Source organism: Mesoplodon densirostris, chromosome 2 (assembly GCF_025265405.1).
Source record: "Mesoplodon densirostris isolate mMesDen1 chromosome 2, mMesDen1 primary haplotype, whole genome shotgun sequence".
Classification (NCBI taxonomy): Eukaryota; Metazoa; Chordata; class Mammalia; order Artiodactyla; family Ziphiidae; genus Mesoplodon; species Mesoplodon densirostris.
Genome location: NC_082662.1, coordinates 158,940,556 through 158,968,435, shown reverse-complemented (window position 1 = coordinate 158,968,435; position 27,880 = coordinate 158,940,556). Strand labels below are relative to the sequence as shown.

At 35.2% G+C, this 27,880-nt stretch overlaps 1 protein-coding gene across 3 annotated transcripts in view; it reads right to left on the bottom strand.

Moving 5' to 3' along the window:
* Nucleotides 1-27,880, bottom strand: part of COP1 (COP1 E3 ubiquitin ligase) — a 230,194-nt gene that overhangs the window by 75,468 nt on the left and 126,846 nt on the right. For all 3 annotated transcript variants that reach the window (XM_060091213.1, XM_060091217.1, XM_060091214.1), the window contains 3 exons: nucleotides 4,201-4,344; nucleotides 1,847-1,955; nucleotides 1,376-1,457 (listed from right to left, as the gene is read on the bottom strand). In XM_060091213.1, coding sequence (XP_059947196.1) covers nucleotides 1,376-1,457; nucleotides 1,847-1,955; nucleotides 4,201-4,344 — 335 coding nt within the window. The remainder of the gene's footprint in view (nucleotides 1-1,375; nucleotides 1,458-1,846; nucleotides 1,956-4,200; nucleotides 4,345-27,880) is intronic.

The window sequence follows — 27,880 nt, the reverse complement described above, 5'->3', positions numbered from 1 at the left end:
AGACCCAACGCAGACAAAAATAAATTTAAAAAAATAAAATCAGTAAGTAATTTTTAAAAAATGTCTTCCTACTTAAATTGCTCTTCCTGCCTAAATTACTTCTATTTTCCTGAGGAAGTACGCAAGTATTCTCAATAAAGGCTACCCCACTACATTATTAAAAAAAAAAAAGTTTAATGAAACTTTGTATTCCAACAAAAAAAGTCAATTGTAGCACAATGTTCTAAATAATTCCGAAATTCGAAGATAATTTCTTAAAGCAATTGCAAAGCAAAGTATTACAATCTATATATACTGTGGGTAAACAACTTGCTACTTTCTGATCTAAAACTTTTTGGGGGTCAAGCCAGTCATGTCATTTCCCTTTTACAGAATAGGACAGGTCTATCATCATGAAATAAAGTTTTCAATGGTAGAGCCACCCTTGCCTATCTATCCACTAGTCTGCAAGTTACATGTTGAAAAGCAGGAAAGGGCAAAGAAATTAAGGCTACTAACTCTAAGATAAAAGAAACCTGTTAACAGGGCTTTATAAATCTAATGATGAGAAGAACCAGGCCAAAACAAGGTTAACAGAAAAGAATGAATAGTAAAGATGGATATACCAAAAAAAAAAAAAATAGGAGAGAGATCAATTAAATTGGCAGAAAGAGGGCTTCCCTGGTGGAGCAGTGGTTAAGAATCCGCCTGCCAATGCAGGGGACACGGGTTTGAACCTTGGTGCGGGAAGATCCCACATGCCATGGAGCAACTAAGCCCATGCACCACAACTACTGAGCCTGCGTTCTACAGCCCGCAAGCCACAACTACTGAGCCCACGTACCACAACTACTGAAAATAGTAGTAGACGCCCATGCGTCTGGAGCCCGTGCTCCACAACGAGAAGCCATGACAATGAGAAGCCCGTGCACCGCGACGAAGAGTAGCCCCCGCTCACCACAACTAGAGAAAGCCCGCACACAGCAATGAAGACCCAACACAGCCAAAAATAAATAAATTTATATTAAAAAATAAATTGGCAGAAAGAGATGTAGAATTTTTGCCTTGAAACATGATAAACTTCATGAAAAGATTTTGGTATGCAGTCAGAATTTAATATAATTCAAAATACAGAGATGTCTAAAATTCATTTCATGGTATATATAAAGGAACTGGTTGTAAAAATGTCACAGTGTGGCATGAACCCAGAAAACATTATCATAATGAAGATGCAGCATATTCATTTTTCTTTCACTCCAAGAAATATAGATTTTTGTGCTTAGTAGATTATGTTTAGAATAATCAGTAATCACAAAGGACTGTTATGAGTTTCAACAAATATCTGCATCTCTGTCAGTAAAAGGAATTAAGTTGGGGGAGGGAACTCAAATAGTACCTTTTGCATCATCAGAACCCGAAGCCAAGAGTTTAGGATCCATCAAATTAAAGTCAACACTCCAACACCTTTTCTCATGCTCCTGGATGGAGAAGGAAGACAAAGTAGTCTCAAACAGAATATAGATCTTAAAATAAATAAAGCAAAACAAACAAACAAACTTGATACCAATTTATCACTATGGTGGGAGGGAAAAGAACTGGCTATGAAAACAAATGAGATGCAAAGTAGCTCCTAAACTTTTTATATACACATTTACAAAATTACTGCTTTCGGAATTTCATTTGTTACATTCTACAAATGCAAAAAGCCTGAAGAGATGCTTCAGAGAAGCATCTCTTTGTAAATACATAGGTATAGAAAATGCTAAATAATGACTTTAAATTTGTAACTAAAAAACACATGGAGCTCTACAATTATTAAAAAGTGAAAATTTGATTCTTAAAACAAGTAACTAGTATCCTTATTTACCTGATAGACCTTTGACCTCTGTCCTGTGAATCCATCCCATAGGATGACGGTGCCTTCATAATCACTGCTGGCTAACAGGTTCTTATGGTAACTACTCCAACTGATACAGCTGAAAGAAAGGAATACTGTTAAGCCTCTTTTTACATAAAAATAAATAACATTGGGTACAAAGAATTTTGATGTGTTCAGAAAGATTAAAACCCTTTCAAAATGGTTTACATGAGTTCACAATCATTATTCTGCCCACAATACATCTGGGAAGAAAGGTATCATATAATTCCCAGATTTTTCAATTGAAACTACCAAATTATGACCTGTAACCACTTTTCATGCTCGTCATGAGCTGGAAGATGGATATGATGAGCCTAAAGTTGCTACTGGCCATCCTTGATATGTGAGAAAAGCATGTCTGTAAGTGAAGATAATAGAGGCCAAGGGGGCACGAACATGCCATGGCAGAATGACAGACCTAATCAGACTGTTTAGGCCCCTGGATCCAGTTGTGCCCAATCATATAAACTAATAAACTGGTTTGAATTGGATTTCTGTATTTACACCCAAATCTTAACTAATATAAGTGTATGACTGAGATTTCAATTAAATGCATTTAACAGTTAGAATTAAACTTTTAACATTTATGGTTTCAGCTATTCTCAAATGTTTCAAAACTGAGAATGCGACATCTAAAAATACACTCTTTTTTTGTTATTGAGCTGCATAAGCTGCTTATAAATTTTGGAGATTAATCCTTTGTCAGTTGCTTCATTTGCAAATATTTTCTCCCATTCTGAGGGTTGTCTTTTGGTCTTGTTTATGGTTTCCTTTGCTGTGCAAAAGCTTTGAAGTTTCATTAGGTCCCATTTGTTTATTTTTATTTCCATTTCTCTAGGAGGTGGGTCAAAAAAGAATCTTGCTGTGATTTATGTCATAGAGTGTTCTGCCTATGTTTTCCTCTAAGAGTTTGATAGTTTCTGGCCTTACACTTAGGTCTTTAATCCATTTTGAGCTTATTTTTGTGTATGGTGTTAGGGAGCGATCTAATCTCATACTTTTACACGTACCTGTCCAGTTTTCCCAGCACCACTTACTAAAGAGGTTGTCCTTTCTCCACTGTACATTCCTGCCTCCTTTATCAAAGATAAGGTGACCATATGTGCGTGGGTTTATCTCTGGGCTTTCTAGCCTGTTCCATTGATCTACCTTTCTGTTTTTGTGCCAGTACCACACTGTCTTGATTACTGTAGCTTTGTAGTATAGTCTGAAGTCAGGGAGCCTGATTCCTCCAGCTCCGCTTTTCGTTCTCAAGATTGCTTTGGCTAGTTGGGGTCTTTTGTGTTTCCATACAAATTGTGAAATTTTTTGTTCTAGTTCTGTGAAAAATACCAGTGGTAGTTTGATAGGGATTGCATTGAATCTGTAGATTGCCTTGGGTAGTAGAGTCATTTTCACAATGCTGATTCTTCTTTGCAGCTGTATTTACAATAGCCCGGAGAGGGAAACAACCTAAGTGTCCATCATCGGATGAATGGATAAAGAAGATGTGGCACATACATACAATGGAATATTACTCAGCCATAAAAAGAAAAGAAATTGAGCTATTTGTAATGAGGTGGATAGACCTAGAGTCTGTCATACAGAGTGAAGTAAGTTAGAAAGAGAAAGATAAATACCGTATGCTAACACATATATATGGAATTTTAAGAAAAAAAAATGTCATGAAGAACCTAGGGTTAAGACGGGAATAAAGATACAGACCTACTAAGAACGGACTTGAGGATATGGGGAGGGGGAAGGGTAAGCTGTGACAAACTGAGAGAGTGGCATGGACATATATACACTACCAAATGTAAAATAGATAGCTAGTGGGAAGCAGCCGCATAGCACAAGGAGATCAGCTATGTGGCTTGTGACCACCTAGAGGGGTGGGATAGGGAGGATGGGAGGGAGGGACACACAAGAGGGAAGAGATATGGGAACATATGTATATGTATAACTGATTCACTTTGTCATAAAGCAGAAACTAACACACCATTGTAAAGCAATTATACCCCAATAAAGATGTTATAAAAAAATACCCCATGAAAGGCCATCTACAATAAAGACCATTATTTGATTAAATGAAAGAAAGGATTTTCATTTGGCAAAGAGAAAAACACTAACTACTAACCCCCACTGGGAAAAAGAAACCCATGTCTATAAAAAAGATATTCTGACGTATCCTCTGTATACAATTAAAGTGTTCACCATGAATGAGTAAGGAGTCTCACAAAAAGGTACCATAACAAACTCATACTAATTATAGATACTAACTGTTATATACACACTGCATTATGCCAAGGAAATAATGTAAATACCTGATTTTGGAATTGCAGGTCATTTCATTTTCAGGGTAATGAATATCCACCGCATCCTGAATGACTGTGCCATATTCATAGACTTTAATCTTCTTTGTAACCCCAGCAATTGCAAAGTAGTCACAATCCCGGTCAAATTCAATACTAAGAGCAAAAGTACATACGTGGGTCAGTTAGACTATTTACCTACCCTTGTGATGTTTACAGTGACAACATTTCAGAATTTGTTTTTTTCTATTTCTCAAGTGATTCTGTCTACAAGGATAATAGATATACTTGAAATGCCCTCAAATTGTACTAGGCTTTATGTCCAGATTAAGTCATTATCAAGGCATATAAAATTACAAGTGGTGGAGAACTGTGCACAGCTACACAATTCTGAACCATAGATGGTTCCTGTGTTCCTAGTAACTTGACATGTTTTTCAATTTGGTTTTAGTAACCGTATTACAAACAACACACCCAACTGTCAAGGCTAACAAGTTATACTGTAAAAGTAGTGAGGGAAGATTCAATAGTTTGGTATATTAAAAATACATTAAAAGAGAATTGCCAATAAATCTTTTCATAAATTCTAGCTATTTCCCTTCCTACCATACTGTGGGGATGATAGGATTTCACAATTTTTTAACTTATTTTAATAAATAAATGAGTACACAAGCTGAATTACTGAAGCAATTAAGGAAGAGGTGATGACAAAAGGATAAAATACACATAAGAATGGAATCTTTGAATAATCATTATGTTTCCCCCAATCCATTTCTAATCTCCCAATCAGATATGATCTCTCTGATTTATGAACCACAAACAAACAAGGGAAAAACTAAAAATCTCTCCAATTCAAGTTACTTAGGAAATTCACCCCTTTCTTACTGACTTTTTAATAGAAGTTTCAAAATAAGTTACTTCAAAGCAGAGCACAAGGCTTTATTCACCTTTATAGACCTCAACTTGAAGTCCTAAAAAAGTTGCTACATAATCAGCAAGAATACTAAGTGACCTAATGGAATTAAGAGTAAAATGAATCATCACATACATTATTTCTCAATGAGTTAATAAGTATCTTTCTAGAAGTTTATTCATAAAATTCGAGAATACATAAGAGTTCTTATTGATATTCAACTAATTATATAATAATAATAAACATTCATTGACCACTCACTAACTATAACCACTGCACATATTAACTCATTTAATTCTCATCATAACCCTATGAGATAGGTATTAATTTATCCACATTTTACATATGAGAAAACTGAGGAATAGAGTTGAGGTAACTTGCCCAAAGCGTCTTGTAAGTGGCTAAAATGATATGCTAGTACTCTGCATATTTCAAGCATTTACTAAATGCATACAAATACCTACATGACATACTTTTCTGCATAGATTAACTGTGATATCCTTTTACCAAAAAATATATGGTTAGTTAATAATATAGTAAGAATCTTTGCTAAGCTGTTAATAAGGAAAATAAGGACACATTAAGAATACTTCCCATAAAAATCCACTGTTAAATGCTCAGTTTTCATTATAGCTTTAAATCCTTCCTTCATTTTATAAATTTTTTAAAGGAATTTGATTAAATGTCAATGACTATTGCACAATTCAGCAAATGCTCCCTCCAATACAGTATGACTATGTAGCAATGCAATAGATTTATCTGTACAACAATTTCAGCTGAACTGCTGTCTCAGCTAATGTCATCTGCCCTGTGGACTCTAATCCAACATAACTGTATCGATGGCAACTATTCATCTATGCCAACTCAATTTATACTCACAGCCTCATGCCACAGAAGGAGAAATATTACTGTGTCTGTCAAAGGACAGAGTTTTCAGAAACCCTATCCTTAACTTAGGAAATTTTGTTATGGCTGAGACTTCAAGGGAATACCAGTTATGTTATCTCTAAATACTTTTCCTCCTCCTACAAACATGCATGGCTAATAAGTCAAAAACATTCCAAATGTTGTACGAGTAAAAGTCAACATGCCACTTCCAAATTATTTGTTTTTAATACAAAAAAGTTTAAACACTAACTTATTAAAATAAAAGTCAAAAGATACTGCAGGAAGAAAACTGGCATATAAATTAAAATGCTGTCAAAGGAATGGATTTGATGATATTAAATAACTGAGTCTATTATTCCTTCCTTTGCTACCCTGTTATTCAACACAGCTCTCTTTTTTCAACAAAGGTTATTTTTTAGCTATATCAGATCATTATTAACTCCCATACTAAAAGATTAACTTTTTGTTTTGACTTTACTGCTATCGTTTTCTTACATTCTGGTTATGTTTTCTTCTTAATATGTTAGTATTACAAGGACCTAGATAGTATCCTTTTTTAATATTCTAGGATATTGAGGTTCTCTGTAGTTTAAAAACAAGATTTTAATAGAAATACTGATCAAAAAGTATAAAGAATAGTATTATTTCTAGTAAATTCTGGTTAAAAGGAAAAAGAAGACAAACAGCTTCCTTTAAAAAAAAAATGCAAGTATTTCCACGTAATTAAGACTCAGAATTTAAGTACTTCCAAACATGAATCATTTGTTCCCAGCCTCACACAGATTTAATCATATTTGTTCCCAAAGAAAACAAAGTTAGATTCTAGAAACAGATCATGGAATAACTCAAAAGAATAATGTAGTTTTGAGGTGCAGAGAGCTAATTCAAAATAGATGGGTTCTTATTTCACAATACAGTATTTCAACTGTTTTAATTTATGAAATCTGATAAAACAAAAATAATAAACAATGATTAGTTAGGCTGAAATAAAAACAAAGTAAAAGGTAAACAAATTAAAACATACTTGCTTGTGCAATGAAATTCAAAAAAGAACTGTAAAGAGTCTTGTTATACAAAATTCATTTCTGCTATCCACTATCACCAGTAATAAAACAAGTGGCTTATGAAAGTTAATTGCAATAATAAATTCAGTTTCATAGAATTTTTTAAATTTAAAAAATAAACATTTTGAAAAATTATATGAATGGGGACTTAATTAAACATGAAAATAAACTGCATTTGTCTTTCACACTTGGAATGTTTCAACTGTTTTTAAAAAGTGATTTATTTAAGCAATTATAAAATGTAATAATTCAGCTGTGGGAAACTGGCTATATTCTTTGTCAAAAGGGCCATCAGTCACGTGATTAAGCATCAAGGCAACAGGCCACACAGGACAACTGATAAATGCATACATCTAGTACAGTGTAGCATAAAGCAATGTAAAGACGTCAATTTCTCAAGAAGGGAATTTTGTCAGTATTCCCACTGTCATATTTTTTTGTAATTATAAAACATGTATTAGCGAACAAGGTGAATTAATATCCCTGAACACTAGAATCCAATTTATCAAAAGAAAATGTAAAGTGGGGACTTCCCTGGTGGTCCAGTGATTAAGAATCCGCCTTCCAATACAGGGGACACAGGTTCGATACCTGGTTGGGGAACTAAGATCCCACATGCCGCGGGGCAACTAAGCCTGTGTGCCACAACTACAGAGCCCACGTGCACTGGAGCCCGCACGCTGCAACTACTGAGTCTGCACGCTCTGGAGCCTGAGTGCCACAACTAGAAAGAAGCCCACACGCCACAACTAGAGAGAAGCCGAGCGCCGCAAGGAAGAGCCCGCATGCCGCAACTAAGACCCGATGCAGCCAAAAATAAATTTAAAAAATAGAATGAAATAAAAAAAAATTAAAAAAAAGAAAATGTAAAGTGAACAAAGTTGTTAAAGGTCCAATTCATTACCATGTTAGCGTGCTCCAAGAGACAGGGGCTGCTATAATTTCAAGGAAACAAAGAAAGGTTCAGAAATGGCCTTTTTAATGAAAAGAAAAGAGCAGACCTTTAAAGAATACAAACACAGGTAAAGTACATAAGAACTGAGGTTATTCAACTGACTTTCTTCCAAATAAGTAGTATTGGCGAAAACTTCCATAACATAATTAACACTATGTGTCAAGCATTGTTTTAAGCACTTTACATAAAATATATTTAATCTTCAAATCTCTACTGTATAGATAAGGAAACTGAGGTATACTAAAGTTAAGTAATTTGCTCAAAGTTCACTGGATAATTCCAAGTCAAGTCATCTAGTTTCAGAGTCTATGCTCTCAATCACTATGCAAAACTCCCATTTTAATGAGAACAAAATGGCTAGTCTTCAAGGAACACACACAAAAGCAAGATAAACAGTAATAATAACATAATGGTACCTACTACATTTTATATATGATAGTAATGACATATCATAATTCATCCTGTGCAACAATTTAAATAGAGGGAGAAAAAAAGAGAGCAAAGTAGCCTCACAGGATTTATAATTAGTGGGAAAATTTTATTATTATTATTATTATTATTAAAATAAGCAAATGCCAAATGATAAGAACAAAACATGCCAGAGGAATTCAAGAGTCAATGATTATGAAGGCCCACTGGAAGAAAATGGATGATGCTTGAATATTCTCATCCATCAAATAACCAGCATGCCTGCTATGTGCCAAACACTGACTTAGCTGATGGAAAACCAGGATGTTAAACCAAAACACATTTGATAAATTTGCATAAGTATGCATTAACACAAACCTGGACTATTCCAATAGCCTCCTTACAAGTCTGCCAGTCCTGAATTTTATCTTTTCTAATCCATTTGAAGGACTGATATTAGGTAAAATTTCCTAAAACACAGCTCTATTCACATGATTATCTTCATTTACTACCATGAAAAATCCAAACTCCATTACCGAAGATCCTTCATAACCTGGCTTGAATCTTTTCTTAAAACTTATTTTAAAAAATACATATATGTATAGGCAATGGTTCAAAAAGTATACAGAGAAAAGCAAGTCTCCCTCCCAGTCTTGCCAAATAAGCACCCGACTGGCCTCCCTAGAGACAATTAATAGTTACAGTTTGTGCATCCTACTAGAGTTACCCTATGCATGAATAAGCATATGTGTATTCATATTCTTTTTTTAATTAAACAGATTGGATGATATTGTACATTCTGATTTGCACATCACCCTCTTCCCCCCACCCCTAAAGTATCTTGACAATCATGTCACATCAGTACATATTAGGGCTACCTCATTTTTCCCCCAGTGGTTGCACAGAATTCCAACATATGGGTATACCATAAATTATTTAACCAGTCTAGCAAGGAACATTTACTATCTAGTTTTTCACTGTTAAACAATGCTGCAATAAAATAAATACCCTTCTATGTGTGTCATTTTTCACATATGCAAGAATATCCTTAAATATACCTGGATTATGAAGTGCTAGGTCAAAAATCACATGCTTTTTAATATAGTTAAATAAAGCTAAACCTTTCTCCATCCAGATTAACACCACTAATAATTTCAATTTCATCTCTGAATGTTCCATTTATTTTCTAAATCTAACCGAAACGCAGCTCCTCCCTGAAAATGCCGATTCCCCTAAAGCCCTCTCACATTCCATGTTCAAATAGACTTGGAAATAAAGTCAGTGTCCTCCTTGCTATGCACAGCTTCTTCCAGCCATTCTCCCTCCTCCCTAAAACCTCCCAGGCTCAAAATCTCCTGTAACTTTATATCATGTAATTTAATCCTTGTTACTCCTTCTACCAATCCATGAGTTCTTGGAAATTTTAACTTTCAGCTCAATATCACTCTCTCCAAATCTACCCTTGTCATAATTCTTAATCACTTCAATAATCACATAGATGAGTATTCAAATACTCTGGTCTATCAGTTTCTTGACTTTCCCTTCTCCAAAGATCTTTTATTCTGCTCACTTCCATCTCACACAACCATGATCATACCCCAGGCTTTTTGATTACCAATAATTTCATTCCCTCCATAATTTCAATTTATGACACACTGCTTTCTGACAACCACTTCCATTTGCTCCAGCTAACTCGCTGGCTCCAACAATCCTTCAGGGCCTTTAAGCCCATGGGAACCTAAAAATTCACTGATTTTTATCACCACTGTCCCCCTCCATGCCTTGCATATTCACTTTTTCTTTACCCACCACAAGTTATGTAGTCAATAATTAGGACTCCCTCACATATAACTCTGTACTCCTTTACCTTTTTTTTTTTTTTGCGGTACGCAGGCCTCTCACTGTTGTGGCCTGCACTGTGAACATGGCTAGAGAAAAAAACATGTTCTCCCATCACATTTTAAATGCATAATCACCATCCTCAGGTGGAGCCCTAACACTGCCTAGGTTTATGGTAAATTTCCCTTGTCCCATATACTTTCCCATTTGCTTAAAAGAAAGGTACATACTTTCTTCATTCTTTTCAAATTTCCCGTATCTCTTTCCTCTTAATCACTCTCAACAGATTATTTTGCTCTCTAGTTTATCAAAAACAAACAAAAAAAAGAATGAGAAGGTAATTTCCAAAGGCTACCACCATCACATCCTCTGGTCGCTGAGTGAAGGATCCACGCTCCTAGACCTGACCAACACGTCTACTTGTACACTAGATCCCAGCTTTGCTTGCTTACTCTAGGATTGCTTCCTCAATTCTCCACCTCTCTCCTCTATCATTCATTTCTTCCATTCTCCTGGATCTTTCCAATAAGCCTTTCAACATGTTTTCTTCCTTACAACCCTAATTCTGTTTAGCTACCATCCTATTCCTTTCCTTTCTGATTGCAGAAATTTACCAAACAAGTTGTCCATACTCACCAATCCAATCCCTCTCCTCCCTTTCCCTTTAACCCCCTGGAATGAAGCTTTCACCTCCACCACTGAAAATGCTGTATCGAGGTCAACAATGACCTTCAGTTTACTAAATCTAATAGTCAAGTCTGAGTTCTTATCTTACTTGAATATCAGCAACACCTGACTTAGATGATCACTCCCTCCTCAACAGAGTTGATTTTTCTCCCACCTCACTGGCAGCTCCATCACAGAATGCATTGTTCATTCCTCCTCCTGTCTCCACTTTCACACTCTAGTATCCCAGAGCTCAGCCCTTGTCCCTCACCTCTTTTTAATCTCCATGGACTTCTTTGGGGAATCTCATCTAATCTTGAGACTTTAAATATATACACTAATGACTATCCAATGTTTATCTCACATACAAGACCTCTCTCTGCACTACTGGTTCATGCCTACTTGACAGCTCCAATATTAATGTAACAGGCATCTTAATCTGTCCAAAAATGATTTTCTGAATTCCCCATCAAAATCTTCTTCATCTTATTAACTAACCCCATCCCTCTTTTAATTAACTTTAACAACAAATCTTTCAGCCCTACCTTCAAAATACATACAGAATCTAACCACTTCTCACTGCCACCTCTCATCCAAGCTACCATTATCCCATGTCTGTATTATTATAATAGGCTCCTTATTGGTACCCCTGCTTCCATACTTGACCCTTACAGTCTATTTTCAAACAGGCCCAATCAACATTCCTTTGGTTCAAAATAATTTAATGGCTTCCTACCTGGTCTCAAGAAAAAGGCAAAGTGATTATAAAATGGTGTATGTGATTTGCCTCCCCCTCTCCCTTGTTCCAGTTACACTGGCCTTATGGTAAAACTAGGAAATTCCAAACCTAATCCTACCTCAGGGCCAATGCACCTGATAGTCTCTGACCCTGAAGTGGTCTAATATGTTTCAAACTGCAGCTTTCTACACTCTACCCCCTGTTTTGATGAATTACCTCCCTCTGCTTTATTTTTTTCCATAGGATTTAAAAAACTTATATCCTGTATTTTCTTCTAATACTTTGCCAGTTTCTTTTTCTTTTTTTTTTTTTTTTTTTTTTTTTTTTTTTTTTTTTTTTGCGGTATGCGGGCCTCTCACTGTTGTGGCCTCCCCCATCGCGGAGCACAGGCTCCGGACGCGCAGGCTCCGGACGCGCAGGCTCAGCGGCCATGGCTCACGGGCCCAGCCGCTCCGCGGCATATGGGATCCTCCCAGACCGGGGCACGAACCCGCATCCCCTGCATCGGCAGGCGGACTCTCAACCACTTGCGCCACCAGGGAGGCCCTCTTTTTCTTTTTTTCATTTAAATATTCATTCCATCTGGAATTTATTTTAAACTATGAGAAGAGATGTAAATTTATATTTTCACACATCATTACCTAGTAACCCCATTTACTGAATAATCTCTTTTCCCCATTTATTAGAAATGCAGTTTATATCATATAAACTAAGTTCTTATAAGAATAACTGTAGACATTCTCTGTTCATTGACTCGTACCACACAGTTTTAATTACTGATTCATCATAATATGCTATAGAATCTTGTAGGAACTAGTGTCCTTTTATTAACTGTTTTCTTCAGAATTTTCCCAAGCATCTTGTAACTATATTTTTAACACCAACTTATTTCCAAAAAAACAAAAAAAAAGTATCCTATATGATATTTTCATGGCAATCATGTTAAGTTCATACACTAATTAAGGAAAATAGTATTTTTGTGATGCTTAGCCTTTCCATTTAGGCATATGCTGTATCTTTCCTTTGTTCAAATTTTGTTTCCTCAGCAGTATTTTAAATTTTTTCTTCTTTTAGATCTCCTACATTGCCGGTTAGGTTTATTATTTTCTATTTGACAACTTTCCCTAATTTTTCCATTGCAATTAGCCTGTGTGGAGTTTTGCCCCTTCTACAACCAGTTCAGATTATCTACATTGCCTACAGAATAATGTCTGTCATTTAAGAACCCAAGATTATTTGCAATAGATTTCAGCAAAGTAGTTCCTTATTACTTTTTCTTTCAGTGTACCTGTAGTTATTTCCTTAGTTTCATTTATTTCATGTACTTGAAGTTTCTCCTAGTTTTTACTTGATTAGGCTAACATGCATCTTTTATTTCTTTTAAAAAGCTTGTTGATTGAAAATCATTGTTTTTTAACAATTCATTTTTTCACATTTACCTTATTAGTTTCCTTCTAGTTTACTTAGGTTTATTTTGTTCTTTCTCTAATATCTTCAGTTAAATATTTAATTTATTTTCATACTTTCTTCTTCATTAGTTAAGAATGTAAAACAAGAAATTTTATTCTGAGCACTTTTAGCTGCATCCCATAGGTTCAAATATATAAAAGCTTCACCAAAGTGGCTTCATTTCCACTTTGACTCTAGAGTTGCCAAAATAGCTTTTAAATTTCTATGTGGTGGGTTTTTTTCTATTTTCCTATTGAGTTATAAATGTCTCATATGTACACTATCTGACATATATTCTGGAACACTTCTGTGAATGCCAAGTGTTTACACTGTGATAAAATGTCTTTCTACTAAAGCATTTAAAATTAAAGATGCAACTTGAGGCACTTTAAGATCAATATACGGATTATCAAATATTTCTCATCTAAGTCTACAGCAAGTTATAATTTATACTCACTTAAATTAACTTAGCTGCAGACTCTTCATCTGTCCTAAAACACCTTTCTGTGCACAGTATAACAGTATCCTATGATAGATGGTGTTTATTAGAGAACTTTGGAAAATTGAAAATAACTTATGAAGCAAAGATTAACAGAAAGATTTTATAAAAACATCTACTAGAGAAAAAAACAATAGTTAAAAAACGAAATATCTTTTGTCCCCAAAGCTACTATGACATTTTGTCCTTTTTGCAATGTGTCTATATTTAGTAAAGTGGAGGGAACGATATGCAAGTAAAAGTTCCAATTCTTTACTTTTGAAATTGAAGTAGAAAATACATCTAACTTTTCAGTTCTGTATCCTTGGGTAGCATTTACAAGAAACCAATGAGGTTACAATATTAAATCATTAATGTCACTGCTGTGATGCTTCATCACAAAACAATATAACTATGGTAAAAAGAAACTATTCAATGCTACAGAGGGCTAATCTGAAGTGAAAATGTACAATCTAGAAAAAATTTCACAATGAATATATAAGTGTGTCCCCAAAATATCAGTTAGCCAGACAGACTTTAATAAAATCAGAAACTCATCTCATATTTCTTATAGAAACAAGTAGACAAAACCACTGAAGAAAAATGTAAAAGAGAAAATTTGACTCTTACTAGATTAATCCTTTCAAACCATCACAGCAGAAAAAAGACAGAGAGACAGAGACAGAGACAGAGACAGGGAGAGAGCTCTTGTTCTAAAATATTTACAGAAATGCAAAGAATTTAGGATAGCAAACACAACTATGAAAAAGAGTATCAAAGTTGTAGGATTTGCATTACCTGATTTAAAGGCTTATTATAAAACTACAATAATCAACAGAGTGTGGTACCAGTCTAAGAGCAGACATATAGGGCAATACAATAGAACAGAGTCAAGAAGTACATTCATACATATCTGCTCAATTGATTTTAAACATAGAAGCCAATGGGAAATTCATCTTTTAAACAAATAATGCTTGGAACAAGTGGATATCCATATTGGGGGAAAAACTGAACTCCAACCCCTACTTCACAATCTAATAAAAATTAACTTGGGACTTCCCTGGTGGTGCAGTGGTTAAGAATCTGCCTGCCAATTCAGGGAACATGGGTTCGAGCCCTGGTCCAGGAAGATCCCACATGTCCTGGAGCAACTAAGCCCGTGCACCACAACTACTGAGCCTACGCTCTAGAGCCCACGAGCCACAACTACTGAAGCCCGTGCGCCTAGAGCCTGTGCTCCGCAACAAGAGAAGCCACCGCAATGAGAAGCCCACGCACCGCAACGAAGAGTAGCCCCCACTGCTGCAACTAGAGAAAGCCCGTGCATGGCAACAAAGACCCAACGAGCCAAAAATAAATAAATAGATTAACTAATTTTAAAAAATTAACTTGAAATGGATTATGGACTTAAATGTGAAATCTAAAACTATTAAAATTATAGAAGAAAAAAAGGAGAAAAATCTTCACAATTTGTGGCAGGTGAACATTTCTGAAGGAAAGAGCATAAATCATTTTAAAAAACTGATCACCTGGAATTCATAAAAATTAAATACTTACGTTATTTGAAAGACACCATTAATAAAAAGGCAAGTCACAGACTCAGAGAAAATACTATCAATACATATTTCTGATATCTAGAATACATAAAAAATTCTCACTATTCAATGATATTAAGGGCCTGATTTTTAAATAATGGGCAAAAGATTTGAATAGATGTTTCATAAAAGATATACAAATGGCCAATATGCACATTAAAAAGCATTAGTCGTATGGGAAACATATAGTAAAATAACAAGGAAATATCACTATATACCCACAAATAAAAAGACTGACAATGCCAGGAGTTACTGAGGATTTGGGACAAATGGAACTCTCTTACATTGCTGACTGGAATGTTAAAATAACAATCACTTTGGAAAACAGTTTGGCAGTTTCTTAAAATGTTAAGCACAAACTAATCAAAAAACCCAGCAACTTCAATCCCAAGAGAAATAAATATGAATGTGAATATCCAAATGACTTGTATGTGAATATTCATAGCAGCTTTATTCATAATAGTCAAAAATTAGAAATAACTCAAATGTCCATCAACACATGAAGGATAAACAAATTGTGGAATATTCATTAAATGGAATACTGCTAAATAATTAACTAACTACTGATGCAGAAAACATGGATGAATCTCAAAACACGCTGAGCTAAAAAAGCTAAACACACAAGAGTACATTCTGTATGGTTCCATTTATAAGAAACTCCAGAATGACTAAACTATTCTATGATGACAGAAAGCAGATAACCAGTGGCCTGGGACAGGAGTCTGGAGAACTAAAGGCAAAGTGGCAGGAAATAAAATTTTTGGAAATGTTCTGTATTTTGATTGTGGTTTATACAATTGCCAAAATTAAAACTAAACACTTTATTGTATGTAAATTGTACCTCAACAAGGGTGATTTTAAAAACTACCCAATTTGTGATTCTAAATTTATTAAACTTAAGTTATGTAAATAATAGAACAACAAATTAAGCCCTCTCAAGGATGGATCAAAGAACAGTGTTTTATAATTTTAGATGCTATCAACAAAAATTACCTATTAATGTGGGAGAGGAAAAGGTAAGAGAAAGAATGTAAACACAAAAACCATTAGTAGTAGAAAAGCATCCGTGTTTCAAGATTAGTATGATATAGCTAATCATAGTGCAAGCTCTTGTCTTATTTCAAGGCATTTTTCAGCTCCACTTGATAAATAATTTTTAAAAGATACATAGGAAACTTTCCACTGAACAAACCAGGATTTGTCATTAAAAGAGTACTAAAAATCTGCAGTTATCACTCAACCAATCGACAGGCTGAGTGATAGGTCATTTGTGCTAAGTAATGATGAAGCATATAAAATAGTCAGCCAGTCATCACTAAGAGATCAGAAAATCCGATACAAACCTTTTTTTTTTTTCATAGACACACTAAGGCCCCCCAAATATGACAGAACTTTAATCAAATGTAGTAGTATGTCCTTAGAGCCTCAGCAAATCTACGAGGTCAGGAGTCAGCAAACCTGTTCTGTAAAAGGGTCAGAGAAGCTGCGCAGGTCTCTACTGAAATGACTCAACTCTGCTGTTGCAGTTCAAAATCGGCCATAGGCAATATGTAAAGGAATGAGCATGACTGTGTTCCAACAAAACTTTACTTATGGATGCTGAAATTTAAATTTCATATCATTATTATAAGTCATGTTACTGTAAATCATTATGTTATTATTTTTCTTTTGATTTTTTCAACCAATTAAAAATATAAAAACCATGCTTAGTTCATGAGCCATTCAAAAATAGGTGATGGACCAAATTCGAGTCCCATGGGCCATAGTTTGCTGATTCCTGTACTAGGTATAAAAGTCAGTATTTTTCTTATTCATAATGTCTTCTTTTATAAAAATAAAACCAGTGTAAAGCTTGAAACTTACAAATACCAACAATTTTAAAGTAATTACAAAGAAATATGAATTTTTTCATAATCCATTTATACCAATGGCAGTATTTACATTTAAAATTATTTTTAAAGGATAATAGAATAGTATTTTTTGGACATTGTCTATAGACATATGTGTCTATTGCTCTAAGACAGAGTATGTGCCCAGTAAATATTAGTTAAATACATTTCAGAACCAACTTTTGATTCCCTATGAGTATAATCTGTCAAATGTAATATATTCCTTACTATCTTTATATGAACACACTGAGCATAGTAAGGTGAACAGCCCTACTGACATTAGTTACCACACTCACTCTATTACATCTCAGTGATTGCAGAGTCTATTTAGATACGGCAAACCACTTGACCTCATATTAAATGGAAAAAAACTGCTATATTTTTTAGCTCCTATTTGCAGGTTCATCATTTCTTCCCTTTGTCAAGCTAGGAGCTATCACTTCTTGCTGCTGTCATTGAACCTATCTATTGAAATTTCCCTTCCCTTTATAATTTGAAGAGACACAAACCAGACAACTAAGATTACAGGGGTTGTATATAAAAAAGTCAATAGACATGAAGTAACCCAAAAAGCTGGCCATTTGTGAATGTATGAGCTTTAGTCATTAATTTAATAGCATTTATTTTGTTCTAAAGCCTTTTTATTTTTCATTTCAGCCTTGGTTACTGACTACGTTTCAGCCATATGAGACTGCCAGAGGTTAAATTCTGTATAGGTGAAGTGTGAGCATAATATGAAACTATTATGAACAGTAGATTTAACTCAGATAAAGGGGAAAAAATCAAAATGGTACATGTGTACAACTGCTCTTAGAGTAACAGCCATTCTTACCTAAGTTTTAAATGTCTGATGTTAGCAACATATAGGCAAATTACCACATCTAAGGCAAATAATGGTACACTGAAGTTGCCTTTGTCAAATATTTATATTATAAAACACTTTACCAGACTGTTTTCTGTATACTGATATCACAGTTATTTCTAAGTTGCAGTAAACTGCAGTCCTACTAAATTCACACTAGTGACAAGATGGACAGAGACTTTGATTTTATTTGAAGGAAACCAGAATGTCACCCCCAAATGTGCCTCTTTGACATAAAAATTATTTTGAGCTGAAGGCAACTAAAAAGCAGCAAATGAAGAAAAAGCTCTCTCCATCCTTCCCCTCTTTCTGCCTAAAAGCAGGGTATAAATGCTCTTTACAGGGCTTCCCTGGTGGCGCAGTGGTTGAGAGTCCGCCTGCCGATGCAGGGGACACGGGTTCGTGCCCCGATCCCGGAAGATCCCACATGCCGCGGAGCGGCTGGGCCCGCGAGCCATGGCCGCGGGGCCTGTGTGTCCGGAGCCTGTGCTCCGCAACGGGAGAGGCCACAGCGGTGAGAGGCCCGCGTACAGCAAAAAAAAAAAAAAAAAAAAAAAAAAAAAAAAAAAAAAAAAATGCTCTTTACTGGACACTCTAGACTCTTACCAGCCCACAGATGGCACTAGAGGAATCTGCAAACAAACTAGTTCCCTCTGTATATTTACCTTCCCACAGCTTGCTGTCCTTGGAAGCCTAAAACTGCTTTCCTCTGTCCTGTCTTTATTCTACAGATTATTGTTGTTTGTTAAAGATGCAATATAAGCCAGAGTTCTAAGCCACCTCTCTGAGTTACTCACTTCACTGCGTTTCTCTCATGTATATATGAAATATAAATATTAATAAACTTGTTTTTCTTTTGTTAATCTGTCTCTTGTTATAGGGATCCCAGCCAAAACCTCAGAAAGGTAGATGGAAAAGGATTTTTCCTCCCCTACATAACCTCCTGATTAAGTCAAAAGTATAAGAAAGAGTGAATAAAGAGATTACATTTAAGAACATATTTTTTTCAAATTTTAAAAGGTTCAAAACTTCCCTCTCAACCCCCCAAAATGTGTACCCTACTTACTGGCAGCCCAGTGACTCACTTCTATATCAAAGTGAGACGGTCCTCCAGCAAGAGTAAGAGTAGGCTTCCTTTTAAGAACTCAGCTTTGCAGGTTAATTATTAACATGAAATATCAATATTTTATATGTTAAAGACCTCAGTTCCAATTTTCACTATAAACTTTGTTCACCAAAAATTACTACAACAACTTGGAGAGAAAATAAGATACTTTATTTGTTCTTGGTTCTCTAAGCTAGAGTTTCCCTATCACTGTGCAGCAGGTAAAACAAATTAAGTTAAACATGTGATTAATCCCCTCTGTCCTTAGGATAGTTGATTATAAGCTGGTTCTCCAACCCAGTCCTCACTCAACTGTTCCAAGAACAGAAGGAATAAATGTCTTGGTACAAATGCAACCCATTCACAGCACACTATGACAACTTATTGGTTAGGAAACTATAGACTAAATGGTTTTTTTTTTTTAACCTTATTTTCTTTGATTCATAAACTATAAAAAATAAATAATGATGGTCTTCTCCTAAAGAATTAAAATGATAAATATTTCCTATTAGAAGTAAATTTCTTATACTGGAAGTAAATATCTTCTTTGTAAAGCTCTTAACCTAAGACAGTGTCCCCAAAGTGCCATCTCAGACCAGCAGCATCAGTATCTCCTGAGAATGTTAGAAATTCTTGGCCCCAGCACAGACTACTGCATCAGAAACTCTGGGAGTGGGCCCAGCAATCTGTGTTTTAACAAGCCCTCCAGCTATATCTGAGGCCTACCAAAGTTTGTCCAAACTATTGTCCTTAGGCATGTTAGTAAATCTGAAACAGTAAGAATATTGCCTAACATTTACTTAGTAGTTACAGTGTGCCACACAAAATGCTAAAAAATTTCAAATAAGTTCTCATTTCATCTCATTTTAAAAGGATGAATTGAAACTACTGCTAATTAGGCTAGATAGCTGAAATAAATAAAATTATTTTTTTAAACTACATGAGACTTCACTCATTCAAATTGGTCTTCTTTGTCCCTATTCCAAATTAGTAGTTTTACTATAAAGATTTACAAAGGCCTTCCCCTATAGAGGTAGCCTCTATCATTCCACACGTGTGAATAATTACATTCCCTTATTTCTCCTCCACATATTTTAGCCGGAGAAGTTGCAAACCAAGCTTTATCTTCCCCCTAAACTTAAGCAAGTACAATGATAGCCAGCCTTTAACAACAATTACTACTTCTACCACAAACTTTACCAAGACATTATGAAAGACAGGATTTTGAACACAATGAAGTAACAGGAGAAAGTATATTAATGGCACTTCCTATCTTAAAAATCAAGTAGAGAAGTAATAATCTATAGAAATTCAGAAGAAAAAACTTAAAAGAACCACTTCAAATACCTCCAGGAACCTGAAAGTCATAGCCTAAAGTGAACTCCCTCTTTAGTCAACTCCCTCAGCATTTTATCAGATCCCCACAAGCATTTATTATTTATTTTTTACCTTACATTTTAGTTTATTCTACAACTGAGTCAACAAACAGGAGAGCCCACTAGATATCAGGTAAACTACCCAGTGTTACAAGTACAAAGATGAAAAAGAATTCCCTGCCAAAGGTGCAAATACCTCTCTGACCACAGTCTCCATAGCACCCCCGCCCCCACCACTTGCTCTCTATTCTCACAACCCTTCATTCTTGTCCTCTACAAAGCTGATTCCACCACTTTTGCCTCTTTCTCAGACCTCTCCTATCTTTATTTCCTTCAGTATGCAGTTTAAATTCCACGGTCCGTAAGTTTAATCATTTTCGTCATCTAATATCTTTTTCTTTCACAGTCAAACATGAACACTAACCACCCTTTCTACCTGTCACTCTGAGATGACATATGGAAAAAGCATAAACTCTTAAGAACTCCTTTATCTCCTTGTCACTAAATATACAAACATGCCTGCCTTTGAACCCATTCTTTTCTCCTTCCCTCCTATTATGGAGGAGGAAGTGTCCTCCCTTCTAATGAAAGCAAAAAGTCTTACTTTGCTTTGGATTCAATCCGCACATGATCTAATTCTACAAATTATCTCATGTTTCCTCATTGGTTTTCATGGCAATAAACTCTCCTACTTTTCATTTTCATCTGAGAACCTTCTTGATCTGCTTTACGGGTTCCTCCTCGTCTACCTGATCTTTAAATGTTGGAGCTCTATGAGTCTACAACCATGATTTCAATTATCAACTGTACAAATTCCCATATTCATAGACCTCTTCTCTGTAAAACCAAAGAGCCTATGCATAATCTCCCATGTGCCTCCTTACCTTTAAACCTACTCTTCTTCCAGTATCCCTATCTCTGTAAATGACACCAATATTTTTCAGCCGAGCTCCTCAAGCCTAAAGCCTGGAAGCTATCTTCCTCTCCTTCAAGGACAACACCCATCAATCATCAAGTTTTGTCTACCTTAGTCCCCAAATATATTTTTTTAATATTTATTTATTTATTTACGGCTGCATCAGGTCTTAGCTGCAGCACATGGGATCTTTCATTGCAGTGCGCAGGCTCTTTGCTGTGGCGCATGGGTTTCTCTCTAGTTGTGGCACGTGGGCTCCGTAGTTGTGGTGCGTGGGCTTTCTAATTGTGGCATTTGGGCTCTCTAGTTGTGGTACGTAGGCTCAGTAGTTGTGGTGCATGGGCTTAGTTGTCCCGGGGCATGTGCGATCTTAGCTCCCTGATCAGGGATGAATCCACATCCCCTGCATTGGAAGGAAGGATTCTGAACCAATGGACCACGAGGGAAGTCCCCAGTCCCCAAATATTTTTTTACATACTTCTTCACCTAAGCCCCACTGACCTTACCCTAGTACAGGTCACAAGTCATCATCATGTATTGATGCTATGCCTGGCCAGTTTCAACAACCACCTATATATTGGATCTCCCTACTTCCTACTCTTGCTTCTTTCAAATCCATTTTCCATGTTGTACCCAGTAGATGCTTTCATAGCACTTACAACACTTTATTCTATATATTGGCTTATAGGTTTGTCTCTCCAGTATTCTGTGTATCACTCTTATTTGTACTCTCGGCACTTAAAGTATTTGTTATGAACAGGTACAATTTAAAAAAATTAAAACAAAAATATCCTAGAAAAGTACAAGTGAACATATATATATAACTGATCTCAGGATTGCAGAAAAATTTTCTCGATTAAAAAAAAAAGAAAAGAAAAACTAGAGCTTAGTTTTAAAAACTAAGAAGAGCATATAGCAACTACCTCCCGATGAAGCCTATTGCACTTCTACACACTGCTGACTACAAAGATCTTCCTTATATTAACCTTAAAATGTGGCTTCCAGCCGTTAGTCCTACTTTTATCTCTTGGTACCAAACAGAACCATTCTACTTCCTCTTTTACTTTGATTATTTGAAGAGAGTCATTAGGTTAACAAACTCTACTATTCTCCAGGTAAATAATTTTATCATGAATAAAAGGCAGCATTCTAATTCTAAGCCTTTGTCGTGGGCATCTATTTTATGTTCTGATTAGTGACAAACTTACTAGTCTACTAAAATCTCAAATGCTAGCCTAACTAACACTTTCTTTGTGGTAATAAGCATAAAATGATTTGAGTTCATGGTTTCAATATGTACTACTGACAAGCCTCAGTGTAAGCAAGGGCAAAGGAAAATAAACAGGAAAAATAAGAGGAATTGAGATGAGAAGAGGAAAAAGGTAGGAAAGAGGCTATGGGGAAGAGAGAGGATGCAGCAATTTCTAACGCTTAAACTTAGACCGTGTGTATTTCATCTTTAGCCTGTATCTTGAATTGTCACAGAAGTAGGAAACTGATTAACACATGCTGACAATCTTGGACGCTTCTATTTTAAGTTGTTAACATCAACTTATTTTTCTGTCATGTGTCATTGGTGATTTACAGACTTCTTTTTTAGCCTAGGGATACTTTCTTCAAAGGAATACTTATCAGAAAGCAAATATGTAAAAGCAGGTTAAGGTAGACAACTGCTAGAGCCCCACCTGCTCTGGGTCCTCCCAGAGCATGCAGAAAGTTTTCCATTCATTCACGCATTCATTCAACAACTATTTACTAATGGGCACCTACCATGTGCCAGGCATGGAGATACAGCGGGAAGTAAGGCAGATAAGATGCCCTCCCTGATGAAGCTTCAAGCCTAGAACACAATTTTTTAAATTACTGCTTTAAAAAATTGGTCCTGGGCCAAATTCTGAAGAAAAAAAAATCCTTTCCTCTGCACTCCCACTCCTCCCATTTCTCATCAACCCCAGATGGCCTGATAACTCTTTAGATAATAAAAGAAATATCTTCTGACAAAAAGAGAAGTGCATAAGTCATCCTAAAAATCATACTTCTTCCTGACCAAGTAATTAATTACCTGGAGACAACCTATTTTTAAGTACAAATTTAAAACTCACAGCATTCTACAATAAAGAATATATTAAAAGGTACCCTAAACCTGGATCAGCACTGACTGTCATTATAAACTGAAGTTCAGTAAGACAACAATCCTTATAACTGGCTACTACAAAAAAATAAATATATGGCAAAAGTGACACTGGAACGTCATATCTACATTAAATTAAAAATAAAAAAATTTTCATTATCGACGCCAAGTTAGACAAGACAGTAATAGGGATACAAAGTATCAGAAACTCAAAAGAATAACTTCTTTCGTTCGTCTCAAAAAGTAAAGTGCTTTCAGAAACTTTTCCCAAGGTTTCAACAGATCCTGAAGGGACAAAAGAACAGCAGAACACAGGGCCCAGAATGTCTTAGTTCAAATCTTAGTTCTGTCATTTACTAGCACTGTGTTGATCTTGGACAAGCTAGAAAATTTCTCTCTACCTCAATTCCTCATCTGTAGAATGAGATTAATAGCAATGCCTTATTCCACAGTAAAGATTAAATGAAGTTAGTGAAATACTTACAAGGTCATGTAAAATACTTACAATGGTGTCTGAAGAAAAGTAATCAAACACTACACTACTAGCAGCAAAAAAATCATTTTCTTCTTATGAATTTACTAATGCCTGATGTAAGTCTATTTCAAGAGTTTGAGAAAATATAAGCAAAAATGTTAACATAATCTGTAAACTACAGAGGGAGTGTATAACAATTTTAACCAAAACAATCTAGGTACGCAACGTTCAAACCAAGAATTCAACAGCCACTGCTACTAAGTATTCAGTAAGTTTAAACAATGCAGTTTCATTCCTCTCTGGTGGTCATGAATACCTAATTCAAGAAAAAATGCAAAATGTTCCATTATTGCTATGTGTAAGAAAAGTTCTCTATCCTTTCTATTACTTGGTGACGTTAACCTAGGACCATCTAGTATTTATGAGAATGAACTTCACTATAAGCCACTGATTTCCATGCCTTGTCTATTGTCTGTTAGTTGAGACATTGTCAAAGTAAACAAATGCTGCCACCTTGTGGACTCACGAGTATGATGTTAAATAACCCAAAGTGATCCATAAGCAAAGGAAGACAAATTTTAAAAGTGAAAGCTTCCGGTTCAGCTTTTTCTCTCAGTGAGATTCTCACTGCAGTAAATGACCAACACTAAATACATGTCATGCAATTTTACAGTAAGAATAATTTCTTTTACAGTGTAATGAAATAATGCACCAAATTCAACATTATTTGTCATCTCTAACATGTCTTCACCCCTCTTCCCAAAAGAAATTCTTTATTAAATGTCCTAATTTGCAAGGAATTAAAAGCCTTTAAAATGAATTTATTATCAATGATGTGTCTGAATGTGAGAAACTAGAAAAAGCAAAAAATCACCAGGATTGTGAAAGTTTCAAAGTCCCTTCAATACTATGGATACTATGTTCCTTTGCTGCTGCCTACTATAGTTCTTCAAGCGTTCTGCTTGATAAACTGCTTAAATTGGAAATTTTCCCTTCAGAAATGTTAATTCAATGTAAATAAGAGAAAAGAATGGATGTCAACATGAAGATGGAACAACTAAAGGTACCTTTAAATTTTTTATTTTTCTTGAAATATTTTGATATAAGCACTCTCACTTTCAGTAAGTTATATTTCTAAACTGAAATCTTAAGTCTTCCTATAACAGTAAATGTCTGCCTCAGAAAACACAGCACTCTGATATAAATGTCTTTACATGATCAAGGTTTACTTATTTTTTAAAAAATATGGCTTCCCTGGTGGCGCAGTGGTTGAGAGTCCGCCTGCCGATGCAGGGGACACGGGTTCGTGCCCCGGTCCGGGAAGATCCCATATGCCGTGGAGCGGCTGGGCCCGTGTGCCATGGCTGCTGAGCCTGCGCGTCCGGAGCCTGTGCTACGCAACGGGAGAGGCCACAACAGTGAGAGCCCCACGTACCGCAAAAAAACCAAAAAACCAAAAAAACAAAATTATATTATATCAAGCTAAAATGGCTTTCAGGAATGAAGAATAGCTCTTACTCTTTTTTGAATACCTAGAGATGTATAACCAATCCTACATTTTCTAACTAGAAATGCTGCTTTTGTAATATGAAGTTAAGAAGGAAATTTTGTTTTTGGTTATTTGTTCATTTTTAAATGGAGACGAAAATACAATATAGGATGAATTCACAATGGTCAGGGACATTAATCGTTATTACAACAGAGTTCTAATCTGCATTATATTTCAGTTGGGTAGAGCCATATAATTATAAGTAAATGTGTACATAGCAGATCAGTATTATTTCTTCTATATAAAGGCTCTGAAATAAAATTGAGAGCTCTCCTGAATCCAAGCATCAAAGCTGGCCTGTTCATGATTACACTCCTAGCCTCTCCCACACCAGGTAGTCAATGAATTTTTGTTAAATAGGTTAATTACTAATTTAATTAATTAGTTAAACAAAACCCACAATTTACTGCATTTTAAAACTTTAATCACCCCACTGCCTGATTAGGAAAACTTACACTTCCAACATATAGAAAAATAAATAAATGTATGATTTTTTTCTTGTTACCAAGTTAAACAACAAGCTTGAATACAATAAAAGATTTAATGCAATAGTCTCTTTAGCTAATGGCCTGAATTTCAAGATCAATATTCATATACATAAATAAAAATCTCAGTCATGAAAATGGAAAAGCACATGTAGTTTCAGTAATTTTTAAAAAGCTAAAAATTGTCAAATTCCTGATCCACATCAAAAACATTTTTTTAAGGCTTCTTCATTCTACTTAGAAAATTTGAACATAGACTAGCAATTTTTTTTTTTTTTTTTTTGCAGTATGCAGGCCTCTCACTGTTGCAGCCTCTCCCATTGCAGAACACAGGCTCCAGACGCGCAGGCTCAGTGGCCATGGCTCACGGGCCCAGCCACTCCACGGCATGTGGGATCCGCCCGGACCAGGGCATGAACCCCTGTCCCCTGCATCAGCAGGCGGACTCTCAACCACTGCGCCACCAGGGAAGCCCCTAGACTAGCAATTTGATGATTCCAAGGGACTACTGCTAATTGTGTTAGAGGTGATAAAGCCCCGTGGTTATACAATATCCATATTTTAAGACATAGAGATTCTTAAGAATCTACAGTTGAAATGACATAATACCTGGGATTTGTTTCAAAATACTTAAGCAAAGAAAGTAAGAATGAAGAGTATAAACAAAGCAAGTATAGCAAAATTTGGATCACTGATGAGTCTGGGAGATGATTGTATAAAGGATTCTATTCTTTCCAACTTTATGTATATTAGAAAATTTATTAAAAATTTTCAAAGAGTGGTCAAGATGATGAAGATAAAAATAATGTAAATTAATAACAAAAAGATAACTAGAAAACCCCAATATTTGAAAACTAATGTCTCAGTAATCCATGAGTCTAAATAAAATCAAATTTGAAATTTAAAAGATTTTTGAAATGAGTGAAAATGAAAAATATATCTTGATATAATAACAATGAACAATCTAAAAAGAAAATTACAGACACAATTTCATTTACACGAGCATCAAAAAAATATTTAGGAATTAACAAAGGAGGTGACTTGTACAATGAGAACTACTAAACACTGCTGAAAGAAACTAAGACATAAATGAAAACATACCCCATGTTCATGGACTGGAAGGCTGAATATTGTTAAGATGTCAAATACTACCCAAAGTGATCTACAGATTTAATGCAATTCCTATCAAAATCCCAATGACTTTTTTTTTTCAGAAATAGGAAAGCCCATCCTAAAATTCACATGGATTTCCAAAGGACCTGAAGTAGCTAGAGGACTCATACTTCCTGATTTCAAAACTTACTACAAAGCTACAGTAATCAAAAAACATAGATAAAAACAGACATATACGCCAATGGAATAGAAGAGAGAACACAGAAATAAACCCTTACATATATGGTCTAAGGATTTTTGACAAGAGTGCCAAGACCATTCACTGGAGAAAGGACAGTTTTTTCAAAAAATGGTTCTGAGAAAACTAGATATTCACATGCAAAAGAATGAAGTTAGATCCTTACCTAAAACTATATACAAAAATTAATTCAAAATGGATCAAAAACCTAAATCTAAAACCATAAAACTCTTTTCACAACTTGGGATTTGACAATGATTTTTTGGATATGACACCACAGGCACAAGCAACAAAAGAAAAAATAAACAAATAAGACTTCATAAAAAATCTTAAACTGTATGCATTGACAACACACAATATCAACAGAGTAAAAAGGCAACCCACAGAATGAGAGAAAATATTTATAAATCTGATAAAGGATTAATATTCAGAATATATAGAAAGCTCCTGAAACCAACAATAAAAAACAAACTCAATTCAAAAATGGACAAAGGACTTGAAAAGACATTTTCCCGAAGAAGATATGCAAATGACCAATAAGCACGTGAAAAGACATTTA